General features: G+C 43.9%; 1 protein-coding gene across 19 annotated transcripts in view; it reads right to left on the bottom strand.

Annotated features, from left to right (window-relative positions):
- LOC103700537 (uncharacterized) overlaps positions 1-10,816 on the bottom strand; it is a 48,984-nt gene extending 38,168 nt beyond the window's left edge. For 3 of the 19 annotated variants that reach the window (XM_039121265.2, XM_039121269.2, XM_088719990.2), the window contains exons 1-8: positions 10,601-10,816; positions 10,441-10,524; positions 10,206-10,373; positions 10,004-10,075; positions 9,046-9,177; positions 8,863-8,949; positions 3,973-4,113; positions 3,813-3,890 (exon numbers count right to left, since the gene is read on the bottom strand). In XM_039121265.2, the coding sequence (XP_038977193.1) occupies positions 3,813-3,890; positions 3,973-4,113; positions 8,863-8,949; positions 9,046-9,177; positions 10,004-10,075; positions 10,206-10,373; positions 10,441-10,524; positions 10,601-10,669 (831 nt within the window). In that variant the 5' untranslated portion in view covers positions 10,670-10,816. The remainder of the gene's footprint in view (positions 1-3,812; positions 3,891-3,972; positions 4,114-8,862; positions 8,950-9,045; positions 9,178-10,003; positions 10,076-10,205; positions 10,374-10,440; positions 10,525-10,600) is intronic. The other 16 variants (XM_039121267.2, XM_039121270.2, XM_039121268.2 and 13 more) reach the window with 9 other exon arrangements.
- Positions 10,817-14,020: the final 3,204 nt, after the last annotated feature.

The following is a 14,020-nucleotide window of genomic DNA, read 5'->3' as shown; positions in this document are numbered from 1 at the left end:
GCTCTAGTTCTACTTGAAAATTTAAAATTTGGATTATCTTAGTCTCGGTGCAAAGTGATGCTTTGGTCAGAAATCATTTTGTGACTTAAAAAATTTGATGAGTTAGATCAGAGTGCGCAGCGGAAGTGTAGTGGTTTGAGTTATTTTGAAACCGATTAGAAAAAATAATAATAATAATAATAGTAATACCTTGATCTGAAAGGTATTATTATAGAAGACTTGAGTTAGTTTTCTAGTAGAGGGGAATATCGTTGATTCTTTGCCTACTGGAAGTAGTTATGGGCTCTCCTATTTTTGATAATTCTAAGAAGAATTTTGGGGCATCTCAAATTTAGCGTTAACGGATTGATAGCTCTGTGATTAAGCTTGGGCCTGGAATGATTTAACATAGTTCTTCGACTCCTAGCTCTGACATTGTTAATATACCTATTTGAACAGGTTTGCGGTTTTCCTAGGATAAAGATTGATCATTTAATCACATGCAAAGTTAAGAAAAGAAAAATGATTATAGAATATTAAGAGCATTTGATACTAAAGATTTCTCCTATTTCTGTCAAGCCAATTATGATCTCTGTGTAGAATCAAGAGAAATTAATTTCTTTGGGATATAATTATGGCATTTTAATCCAAGGTTGGGAGTTTGGAATTCTTTTGAAGGAAATCAAAAGAACTTACTACGTGTGGTAAATAGAAAAGATCAAGTTTTGAGATGCTGTAATTTTTGTATGTCAAAATCTTGTGAGTAGGTACTCCGAGAGGGAGACTATTTGAAATATCGGGGATGATATAATGGATGCATATTTTTTTAAAGTTTGAGGCTTCAAGTAAGTTAATTTCGAGGACGAAATATTTTAAGGGGGAGAGTATGTAATACCCCCCCCCAAAAAAAAGAGAGATGGATGGGCCAGCCCGAAAAGACCGAGCCCATCCATCTATTACGATCGTGCCCTAGGCACGATCGTGGAAGAGGGGAGATTGCAGGGGGGGCGGCGTTAGAGAGGTCGATCGCCGGAGGGAGCCGACTCGCCGGGGGGAGTTTGAGCGCCGAGAAGGCAGCGGATCTTGTGAGCCAGCCGGTCAAGGAGGATAACGAGGATCCCCACCAATCGCACGAAGAGGCCTCGGATCCGTGGGTTTACTCACGGATTTCTCCATCGATTCCTCGCCGGAAGGGTCGCCGGAGCATCCCGTCGGACTGAGGTAAGCCCTTGTGCTTCATTGCTTGGTTTTTGGATCGTGTGGATGGGATTTTGGCCGGCGGATCGTCGGGGAAGAGTCCGAAACAGGGTACCCCTGTTTCGGTCTCTCTCCTCCGAATTTTTGCCGCCGCCGGCCGCCGGTTGGCCGAGATCCATGGAAGCTGGGTTGAATCGGGACTGTGGGAGGTTTTGGTGAGGAATTTCTAGGTTAACTAAAGATGGGAAGTGTGGACCCGAGGCTTTCTCCCTCGTGATCCCATCCCCTTTCCCTCTTCCTCTCGTCGGTTGGCCGCCGGCCGGTGACGACGGTGAGAGCCACTGTGGCTGCCGTCGGGTGGGGGAGCCGAGCCACCATCAGGGTGGTCTGCCGTTGATGATGGAGGGAAGGGAGGAAAGAGGTCATGCCGATTCTTGGGAGAAGAAGAGGAAGAGACCACCTCTTTCTCTCTCTCTCTTGGCCGGCCACCATCGCCGGCGACTGCAACAGTGGCGGCCGGTGATGGTTCGGCCAGTGGTGTTGTCGGGTTGGGGAAGGAGAGGGCACAACTATCATGGCTGCTGCCTTAGACCAAAGAAATGGAGGAAGGGAAGATGTACTCCCAACCATGAAGAGAGAGGGACCTTTCTTTCTTTTGGTCTTTTCACCGAGACCAGCCACCGTCGCCGGCATGGCGGCGGCCATGGCTAGCGACGACATAGGCCGGTGGTACGAGGTGGGAGTCGGGCCACCCCGACTGCCCTAGATCTGGAGGGATTGAGATGTTTGGGGACCTGGTGATAGACCCTATAGTAGATATGAATTATGATTTAGAATATTTAAATATTAAATAATTTAGTTGTGATTTATAATTGATGTTGTAGAGGAAGAGTCGGCGATGCCAGGAGATTTTGATCAGGAAACTCAGCACCCCAGCGCGTAGGTTGTGATTCGGATCCGTGTTTGAGTCAGTCTACAATCTCTGTAAGAATCCTTACATCTAAGCACCTCTATTTATGCATGTATTGGATTTATCGTTGGATATATTTTTATCAGTATGTTGTTATTAATTTTATGAGCTTGTGTGACACATATGAGGTGTGCATTTGGTTTATTATGAAAGTATTGGAATAATTAAATTGGGAAGAATTATCATATTTTTGAGAATACATGAAAATATGTGATGTGATGGAAATTTTGATTAAACATGTGAACTTAGACATGTAAAATGGTTTGGACTAGCCTTGTCATGAGATAGCCTCTACGAGCTTATGCGTAAGATAGCCACCACGAGGTTATGCGTGAGATAGCCTCCACGGGCTTACGCGTGGGATAGCCTCTACGAGCTTATGCGTAGGATAGCCTCCACGGGCTTACGCGTGGGATAGCTGCCACGAGCTTATGCATGGGATTTGTGCAGTCTTTGACTGGGTCATAAACTTGGTTAGTCCAAAGCCAGAAGTGAAAAGTCGGAAAGTTAATTGATCCGGATCAAGTTAATATAGAATGAAAAGAAAAAGTATTGAAAACAATAATGAAGATTTATGAGCTATCATATGCTATATTATTCTTGTGTGGATGGACTGGCATTGATGTTTAATGTACATGCTCATATTGATTATTTGAGTCTTTTGGAAATTGTTTATGATTTCATGAAATGTGCATCGATTTGTCATGATTTTCAAATCTATATTATTATTGTGTTGGTGTGGATTTGTAACGATTCTTACTGGGCTGGAAAAGCTCATACTACACTTACATTTTTTTTAGAGGCACTGGATTCGTAGAATCTGTCGGGTGGGACAAGAAGTGAGCTCGATCTGGAGTCAGACTGCTAGATAGTTAGAAGCAGCTTATCTTTTATTGATGAACATTTGAAAATCTTGTAATTGAACCGATTGTTTATTTGGACATGTCGGATTTGTCAATTTGAATTAATTAATTAGTTGTGGATTTATTGAATTGTTGTTTATCTTAGGCCTTGCATGATCTTTAGGGCACTGCTCTAGGGCTCATGCGGCCGGTCACGTACCGGACCCGGGTGATGGGTTCGGGGCGTGACAACATATGTACTCTTCACTGAAAATCAGACAAAAATAAATCATATACAACCTTTAAGTAACATCAATTTTTCTGGTAATATGGATATTGCTACCAAAAGTGTAAAATAACACCAATATGGAATATTTCCTGTGAGGTTTACTATCTCAGTACTAGATCTCATACCGATACCATCCTATTACAATATCGGTACATGGTATGGTATGGTAAGATTTGGCGTACTGAGTGTTGGTACGGTACATTACCACATATCGGTTCAGTACCTGTACGGTATGTCTAGTATTGTACAGTACCAAGAGGTATGGCAAACCTTGGTTTTTTGTTTTAGTACATATTATGCACTAGTGGGATGAGAGGAACAATTGACTGAAAACCTCTGTATGGAGCTAGCTATCAAATAACAAGACAAGGCCAGTAATAAGAATAGCGGTGTACAAAAACTAGAATGTCATACTTATACACCACAGGATGTTAGTATAATCATATCACCAAGATTATCATAAAAGAGAACATGCAGAAATCTAAGTTATATATTTGGGTGGTTATAATAACAATTCTGAGTTCATGTCAATTACTCTATTATTTTCAGCTGGCTCAGGCACACCTCTACCAGTGGTTGCTGCAGATAAATCTGGCTCCCATGGTACATCAATCTGAGTCGTTCATACATAACTTTGAATCAATATAATTTACTCTTCAGAACACACTGCTTTAAACGGATAACATATAATTTACCTGGAGTACTAGATCTAATACATTGTTCCCAGTGCCATCATGGTACTGACTTGCCTCTTCACACATGTTCTGAAGCATATAAGGTGTGGGATGCTCATCTTCTCCACCATAGGATTGTTCAGCTTGTGAATGATGGTGCTGCTAGAGGAAGGCAACAAACCGCACTTGGCTTAAAAAAAATTGCAGAAATTGATATGTACATATGCAAAGTATGCCAAGTATGCATTTTTGTATTATGGAAATTACAAATAGCAACAAATAGCATGAGTTCATGAACCCCCCCAAAAAAAACAACCAAGACCTGCATATCAACTTTATGATACTTATTTGTCAATCATCTTTGCTAAGGAACAACAAAGAGCATCAATATTTCAGTAATTCTGAATATATCATGAATACTCTGATCAATTGGCAGTACTTGTAAATTCTTAAATACTTGGTCGATAATTCAGTCATTTGAAGAACAAATCTGATCAACAGGCTAGTAAAGGAAAAAAATCATGTAAATAAACAGAAATTGGAACTACCATCTCTGCATAAACTCTATAGATTGTGTATATTGCAACTCGAGGCGTAAGCGAGAATTTCAGCCCTCTTCATGGATAAAGTGCTTTCTTTCTTGCACCGTTTAGTTTCATTCACCGCTTTCCTTAATTGACCATCATCTTCACTATGGTGCCCCATTCAAACCATAGTAAGCTCGCTGGAACCCTTCTCTTGTTGCTTCTCCCTATGGTGGCTTGCTGGCCGAAGTGCTTTCCGAATCCTATCGCACGAGCGGAGGTCAATCCTGAGCCCCACAACTGCCCTGTTTCGAGATAGGGCACCCGTTGGACTTCCACGTTGGACTCTGCCATCCGTCAAGAGGCCAGCTCAAGACCTTGCTCTCCATGGTCCTGTTTCTCAAGCGAAGCTCTGATTTAGTCACCCTGCACCACCCCTTTCTCCTTCCTTTCTCTAGGCTCTACCACCCCGGTCGCCACCTCCATGGTCGGCGGTCCCACTCTCCTCTACCGCTCGGTAGGCAATCGGCCCGAGTTCCCCATAAATCAACGGATCCTCTATTTCATAGTGAAGTCCTCCCTTGTTCGAAAAGGCTCAGACCTCTCTTCTTCAGTCTCTTCCTCCTCCCTTCTACGGCCCATGCCTCCGACATGCTCGCTGAATGTTACCATTCAGTCGGGTGGCCGATTCAAGCCCAAATCCATTGATTCCCTTGTTCTGCCACCATTGCTTACTTCTTCTCACCCTTGATCTACCAAACACCGATCACTAGGTCTCTTCCTCTTTGATGTGCCTTGCCAATCTCCCTCTTTAGATCGTGGTCATACCAGCGGCTGTTCGGCCGACGTTAGACACCCAGGATCTTAGTATCAAGCATGCAACCTGGGGCTTGATAACCTGGGGCTTGATCTGAGCCAGACACCCTGATTTCTATTCCCTGCACCCTCTCCGTTTCTCTTTTGACTTTGCCTCCATCACCTGCTACCGGATCTAACCGGTGGGCTAGTGAGCCAGGGAGTTTGACCAATCATAGACCCGATTTCCCTTCTTATTTCCCATGCTCTCCTTATCCTTGTTTTTCTTTTTTTTTTTTTTGCTGAAACGGACATTTCATACAACACGGGTACGAATACACCCAGTAGAATCTGCAAACAAAAGGTCCTGGAATGCACTAGGCAAGTCATCCTTTCCAACCCATAGGGTGCCTCCTGAGTGGCTCGCGACATACGCCGCCGCTCAGTCCGCCGCCCCGTTAGCCTCACGATATACGTGCATAGCCTGAAAAGTAATCCCCTCCCTCATCAACCCTATATCACGGAGCAAAGGATGAACTCCTCCATCGCTGTGAGGGCTCTTCCGGACCCAGCTGATCACCGTGGCTGAATCACCCTCCAAGAGGATGGAGCTCGTCTGAAGTACATGCCGCGTATACCACAGTCCCATTCAAGCCACTCGTAGCTCTACCCCTGTGACTAAGGTATCGAAGATCTGACAAACCCCTGCTACCACCGTGCTGGAGCTCGGACCCCTGATAACAAACCCGGCCCCTCCCCTCCTGCCTCCATTCAGGACTGAGCCATCAAACTTGATCTTGAGAAAACTCGGAAGTGGGGGCTCCCAAGTAAAAAACACCGTATGAGTAGCTGCCGAAGCAATATGGGGGCCCCAGGTGTCCCGAGCTGTCAAAGGTCTGTGATCCGAACCTGCATGAAGAAACTCTATTGCCTGTGCCCGAGCCCGCTCCATCACGAACCATAGGACGGACTAAGCTCGCCAAAAATTCGGGTATTCCTGGCCATCCATACCTGATAAGCTATGGAAGACGCCCTAATAGCCACAAAACGCATCTGAGGAGAGCTAGACCAACGCCGAACCTCCTTTAGGAAGCACTCGAGCGAATGCTATTGTCAGATCTAATAGGCGAGCACTCGAGCCAATGCCTCGGCCTAACACCAGATCTAAGCCGATTTTCCATTCCCATCCTAGTCTGTGTCCCCTGAATCCACCTTGTTACCTCCTACCACCAATCGTTCTTCACCAAATCTTGTTGAATCTCGCCTTTGACAGCCATTGACAAGTTGTTCATGCTTAGATTAGGTCCTCACCTCTTGATCTAGTCTATTGCCACTCAGATCTAATTGCATTTGGGATGCTGGCCAACGTCACCTAGTTGGCCTTGTCCCTTATTTCCTCCCTAACCCGGTGATTCAATTCTGCTAGGGTGCAGTCACCTGGACAGGAAGCCATCTAGCATGGGCTTTACACTCGAACCTTGAATTGTGGTAAAAATCTTGATTCCCCCTTATAATTAAGTTAGATAAATTAATTTTGACTAGTGAAGGTTAGAGAAAACGTAAGATTTCAGGTCAATTTTGTTGGATGGCTAGATGCCTTAATTATGATAATTATTGACATCAAATTTATTGGACATATTTGGGGTACCAGTGGACCGGTAGGCACCTTACTTAGGTTTTATCGCTATAAAGGTGAGAATCCCTACACACGATCACACACACACACACACACAAACATATATATATGTATGTATGTGTATATATATATATATGTATGTATATATATATATGTATGTGTGTATGTATATGTATGTATGTATGTATGTATATGTATGTATGTATGTATGTATGTATATGTATGTATGTATGTTTGTATGTATGTATGTATGTATGTTTGTATGTATGTATGTATGTATGTATATGTATGTATGTTTGTATATATATATATATATATATATATATATATATATATATATATATATATATGTATGTATGTATGTATATGTATGTATGTATGTGTATGCATTATGTATTTGCATATCATATATCGATAGTTTTTGGTTTTGTATGATTATCGTTCGTCATGTAATCGCCAGAATGAATATAAAAAGAGAAAGAAAAGTGTAACATCTATACACTTTTTTAGCTATAATTTGAGAAGAAACTTGAAACTTGTTCAAAAGACAGAAATGGCTGAACATAAAAAAGGTGTTTGTTGGTCGCCATAAAGACTTCAACCATATTAAATGATCGGTGAAATGTACAAGAAATGACAATTACCCAAATACTTGTTCAACTATAAGCTAGTGCCACCAGAAATAGCTGCGTATGTTTGAATATTACCTACCCAACCCTAGAAGGCAACTGCAACTGACAAATCTAGCCTATAGATAAAAGATCACCCAAGGTAAGACTTTGAAGTCATTGTATCATCTTTGATCCATTTATTTCATATCTATCATTAATAAACTAAGAATTTAACATGCTTTAATTCATATGAAGTACAATAGTATAGAAAAAAATCAATAGAACAATTTTCAAGGTAAATTCTAATTCATAAAATCAGCATCTACAACAGAAGATAATGTAAGTACTAACATATATCACTGTTGTCTCAACTAACATTGCAAAAGATTGCATAGTTTCCTTGGTCATACTGCTAACTAGATGATAGAACTAGCACCTAGGTTTTGAACAAAAGAGCTTTTGGCATGCTACATATGTACTTATATACGAATGTACATATTTACAAACATATACATACATATAACGTGCATGTACACATGTCAGTGAGCAGGTTTGAGTGGAATCCAAGTTTTTACACCAAATCCAAATAATGGATCGATAATCCATGATGAAGGGAGTTTTCCAATTTATTGATATAATTATTTTTATTTTATATTGCACAGTTATTCATATTAAGAAAATTCATTATTTTAGTTCATTGTCTTTATCATATTGGAAGGGTTATAAATTTTCAACCAGCTTAAAAAAGTAGTTTATGAGCTCATAGGTGTAATTAAATGTTATTAACCAGATGTCAAACAAGAATCCTAAGAAACAATTTTCTCACATTTAACCGAGAACCTCTAATACGAGCTCATGTTTCTCATGAATCGAGTGAAGGCCACCCACAAGGGTGGATTCACCATTTATTGTGGCCCACAATATTTCACTTCATTTTCATCTTGCTACTTTTCTTTTCTCTTTTTCTTCTGGGAGGGTGGGGGGATCTTACATAGGTACTTTTTGCTAAAAATCAGAAAAAAAATAAATCATATATTACCTTTGAATAACATCAGTTCTTCTAGTAATATGGATATTGCTAGCAAAAGTGCAAGAGGACTACAAAATGGAGTGTTTTTTTTAGTACATATTAGCCACTAGTGAGATGAGAGCAATAACTGACTGAAAACCTCCATTTGGAGCTAGCTATCAAATAACATGACAAATTCACTAGTAAGAACAGCGGTGTGCAAAATTAGAATGTTAAAAGCTAACTTATACACCACAGGATATTAGTATAACCATGTTGCCAAGTTTATCATAAAAGAGAACATGCAGAGGTTATATATTTCAGAATTCATCATACCAACTCTGGATTCATATCAATTACTCTACTATCTCCAGCTGGTTCAGGCAAAACTCTAACAGTGGGTGCTCCAGGAAAATCTGGATGCTGTCATTAATAACTTTGAGTCATCATATTACTCTTCAGAACAGACTGCTTTAAACAAAAAAAAGAAGTGGGTAACATATAATTTAGCTGGAGTACTTGATCTAATGGATTGTTGACAGTGTGATCATGGAACGGACTCGCCTCTTCAGGAAGGTTCTGATGGATATGAGTTGTGGGGCGCTCATCTTCTCCGCCGCAACATGTTTCAGCTTGTGAATGATGGTGCTGCTAGAGGAAGGCAAAAAAGCCCTCTGACTTTAAAAAATTGTAGAAATGATATATACATATGCAAATTCAATATGCCCGTAAAGAAGAAAAAAAACATGCCACTAAACAGACATTGGTGCTACTATCTCTGCATAAACCCTAAGAATTGGATATTGACAAATGCAATAATCTTGTATTATCCATGTATGTCCAAGAATCAGATTCTACTATCACAACTAGAGGGGTAACTGAGAATTTTTCTCCCCTCTTCAAGCATGAAGTGCATTCTTGCCTGCACCTTCTAGTTTCTTTCACTTCTTTCTTTCCTTAATTGATCATCATCTTTGCTAGTGTTAATCAACCGAAATCTCAATGACATAACAGAGGTAGTGGGTCTTTAAGCTTGCAATGATTCTATTTGAGGCTAAGAGCTATACCAAATGATGTCCTCATTGGCATGGCCGAATAAGGCGACAATGTGTTTTCCATCTCAAAGAAAGATGTCATTAAAGTGAAGCTAAAAGCTGTGACGCTTAAGTTATATGGTATTTTCTATCTCAACAATGTGTTTTATGCATCTTGTGCTTATCTTATTCAATAATTTTTATTAAAGAGATCAAAAACAAGGTATTCCAATTGCAGGCAGGGAAACAAGGACATGGATAGAGAGGGAAAAGGGAAGATTGAAGAGGAAAGAGGAAAGAGGGAAACAGCACAATCAACTGTTTAAAAAATTAACCATTTGGAAGTGACTGTGGCAACTAGATAGTCTTAGCATATATTTTTATAGAGAATCCCTCCTTCATATATTAAAAGAAAGAAAGAAAAGAAAAAAGTGAGGATTCACCTCATCTGCATCTGAATCTTCAAGAGTCACACCTAAGATACTTATGTCTCTCCCCAGCCGATCCTCCAAGTCCTCCATCGGTAAAGAAAAAAGAAAAAAAAAAAGAAAAGAGAAACATGGAGCCTCTTAGCATCAACAAAGAGCAAGAAAAGGAAACATGGATATCAACTCCTATAACCGTCTTTTAATCAAATTCACATACCTCAGTACTGCCGAGGGAGTCCTTCCTGCTACCACTCCGCTGCACCGGCCGCCGGCCAACCCCTTTCCAGGAAACAGACACTTCCGGGCACTCGGCGCTCCCGGTTATCACAATTTTATCAGCTGCTCCTCTTCTCCCATTCGCCACTACAACAGCAGCCCCCGGGAGCTACCCGAAGGTGGACCGGATCAGTCTAAAGCAACACATGAACGGCATGGGACAAGAAGCAATCTACCTCTTGGACTTCAGGGCAGTTCTGCCGGGTTTTCGAATCTATCTCGGCTGCCAGCTGGCCCTCGACTTCTTCGGCGCAGTTCACCTGGAAAATAAAAAATTAGAAGCTAATGAGCTGCCGAAATATTGGTACCTGGATATGAGAGCGAGGATTGGTTTACCTCGTCGCCAGGGAAGTAGACACAATTGAGAGCAGCGAGAACGGAGAAGAAACGCATTCTGAAATCCATTGCTGCCCGGGGATGCGTTGGGAGAAAGGAAAGTGTGGTCGCTTATTTATAGAAAGGGTCAGCTGGAGTACGACACCGGCGAAGAGCGACGCGGTTCTTGCGAGGAAGCTTCCCACAAGCTGATGGTGGTCAAAGAATGAGCTCGGGTCCACAGCGCGTCCGCCGCGCGTTACAATCTCTCTAGAAGACTTGGGCAAGTCAACCAAAAATTTAAAGAAAAAAATTTATAAAAAAAACTACCTTGAGATATTTTATAGAATCTTTTTTACATAAATATTCTTCTAAATATCAAAGTTTACTAGAATATCTTTCTAAAATTGATATTTATATGTATATCCTTGTAAAACACTTGTTTTGCTATTATACCCTTATTTTTATCTTTATTTTTGCATATGTACCACGCCATCTAATACCGTTAAAAAAATTAACGATTTCAAATTAAAATGAATAAAGTACTTTTAATGGGTAAACGTGCAAATAAAAATATTTATAAGGGTATACAAGTAAATAGCAATTTTACAAGAATATTCATGCAATTTTGCAAATTTAGAAGAATATATATATATATATATATATATATATATATATATATATATATATATATATATATATATATATATGAATCCTATTAGATGGAAAGAATTTAAACACATTAATTAATATGATAGCCTTCAGAATTCTGTATTTATTAATTAATATCATAGCCTTCAAAATTTCATATTTATTAATTATTGTTATAACCGTTAGAGCCCTGCATTTATGCTTCTACACAAGTAGGATGAATTAATACATCATAAATTAACATAAGTCTCAAGATTTTTAAGTGTTGCTCATGTATTGACAGTTTTGAAATAATACTTAAAAAATTAAGAGCTCTCGAGGAAACTTGTGCTCTCTTTGCAAGGTGACATGTTCACTGTTGCTGGTGGTCCAAACCGAGAACGATTGGCACAGCGGTGTGAACGGGGTTCCGTTTGGGTTGCCTTGGTTGGTGTTGATTGCGCTCCACTTTCCACCGGGAAACCTGCAAGCAAGCCTCGCACCACCACTGGGGTAGTGGGGGCCCTCCGACGATCAAGTCAGAGGAGATTGGAGGAGAAGGAAAGATAATAGTAGCAAGTAGGAGAATGCTCTGGAAGTTCTTGCTTACCCTCCCCCTTCTCCCCCCAGCCGCATATATACCAGGCTGGGGGGTCCTTTTGGGGGGTTGGTCCTCGTGTAGTACGATGGAGCTGCCACTGACATGGCCGTTACAGGGCGTCGTGGGGCAGCGCTGGGTACGGCCATGACAGGGCGTAGTGGAGCTCCGCTTTGTACGGCTGTTACAGGGGATCGTGGAGCAGCGCCGGATACGACCGTTGCTGGGGGTAGTGGAGCAGAGGGCCGCGGCGTGCCTCTGGGGAATAGCTTGTCGTTGTCGAGAGATGTCCGACTCGAGGTCGGGCTGCGGAGACGAAGATGTCCGACTCGGGGTCGGATTGCTGAATCAAGGGGCAGCCGACTCGGGGTCGGGCTGCGGAGCCGAAGATGTCCGACTCGGGGTCGGATTGCTGGATCAAGGGGCAGCCGACTCGGGGTCGGGCTGCGGAGCCGAAGATGTCCGACTCGGGGTCGGATTGCTGGATCAAGGGGCAGCTGACTCGGGGTCGGGCTGCGGAGCCGAAGATGTCCGACTCGGGGTCGGATTGCTGGATCAAGGGGCTACCGTAGTCTTCCTGGGCGCGCGTGCCGGTCACGTGGGGCATGGTGGCTAAGTTCCCCCGTAACAGTAGCCCCCCACTTCCGAGCCTGGAACCAGAAGGGGAACGGGTGAAGGGAGTGATGCTTCGAGATTGCCGCCATCCCTCGGAGAGGCGCGCGCGCTTCGAGCTCCCCGCCTTCTTTATGGCGTATGGCGGTTGTTGCTGACCTGGCAGTCTGAGGATTTCGGCGGACATCCCTCCTTAATGGCGTCGATTCGCCTTTGGGGCGCGAGCGACCCTTCGGCAGCCAGGCGTCCTCACCGTGGCGTCACCCACCTTTCCGCCTATTTAACCGGGGGCCCTCCTCCGTCCGCCTCTCTCTTTACAGACATCTCCGAGTTTCTCCTTTGCGCTGCCGTCATTGCCGTCGGACTGTTCGCTTGCTCCTCCTTTGACGCTCTCGGAGCCGTTCTTCCTTCTCTTCCGGTGAGTTGCCTCATTCTTCAATTTAAGGCTCTCCATACTTTCTCCTTTTGTATTAGGGTACTCCAGTCGTTCCGGTCCTTTCCCCCTTCTTGACCCCGTCCTGACCGTAGATTCACTGGCCATTAGGGATGGGCGAAGTGAGAGCAGACCGCATTAAGTCGGAGCTGGTCGCTGAAGACCTAGATAGGTTCGTGGCTCGATACCACCTTTCCGAGGCCTGCAATGTTACGCTCCCGGGGCCTGAGGAGAGGATGTCCCATCCTCCTCCAGGGAAGGTCGCCATCAATGAGGGCATTCTTCAGGCCGGGTTTCGCTTTCCCCCCTCGGACTTAGTTGTGCAGGTGCTTCGGGGTTTAAGAGTGGCGCCGACGCAACTGGTGCCGAACTCATGGCGCGCCCTGACGGCCTTCCAGGTTCTCTGCCGCATGCACGAGGTTTCCGCCACCCTGAATGTCTTTTGGGAATGCTACGGCCTGAGCGGCCACCCCCAGGACAAAGGGTGGTGGTGCTTTGCGGCGCGGCGAGGGTGCGGCCTCGTCAAGGAGGCTCCTTCCTCCATTCACGGCTGGAAGGAGCGTTTCTTTTTCATTGACGTAGATCCCTCTTGGGGAATCAGGGCAACCTGGGAGACGCCGATGAAGTCCCCGATTGGCCTATCGAGGTTGTCGAGGGAGGAATCCGATGGCGTCGCCGTCTTGAAGGGGTTGGTTGCCGAGGGCCGGCTCCCCTCGGTGGCTTGCCTTATTTCCGAGGATACCTTGGTGAACGTTGGTCTGAGCTCGGTCCCCACTGACCGTGAGCCCGCCACCATTTCTTTTTTAGCTCTTTTCTCCTCTTTCGTCTCGTTCTTTCCTTCAGTTTCTCAACCTCCGACCACCTCGTCCTTTTTGCAGAGATCGACGACGTCATGCAGTCGGACAAGGCAACGGCTGTTGGTAGGACGTCCCTACTGGAAGCAGTCCAGAGGAAGAAACGAGCTCCTCCGAGCGGGGCCCCACCGGCGAAGAAGTCCCGCCGGCAGGCGACTCCGACTCCGACAGACGGGTCCGGACCCACCGATCAGGGGGACGCCGCGGGCGCGGACCGGGAGTTGACGCTGTATCAGCCCTCCGATGCCGAGACTATCGTTTCTCCGGAGGCATCACCCGGGCGTGCCCGAGATGGACGGGTCGGACGTGATCGG

Source organism: Phoenix dactylifera, chromosome 4 (assembly GCF_051530095.1).
Source record: "Phoenix dactylifera cultivar Ajwa chromosome 4, Ajwa_hap1_PhDact_Kaust_v1.1, whole genome shotgun sequence".
NCBI lineage: Eukaryota > Viridiplantae > Streptophyta > Magnoliopsida > Arecales > Arecaceae > Phoenix > Phoenix dactylifera.
The sequence above is the reverse complement of the archived record's forward strand: the minus strand, read 5'-3'. Positions and strand labels throughout refer to the sequence as shown.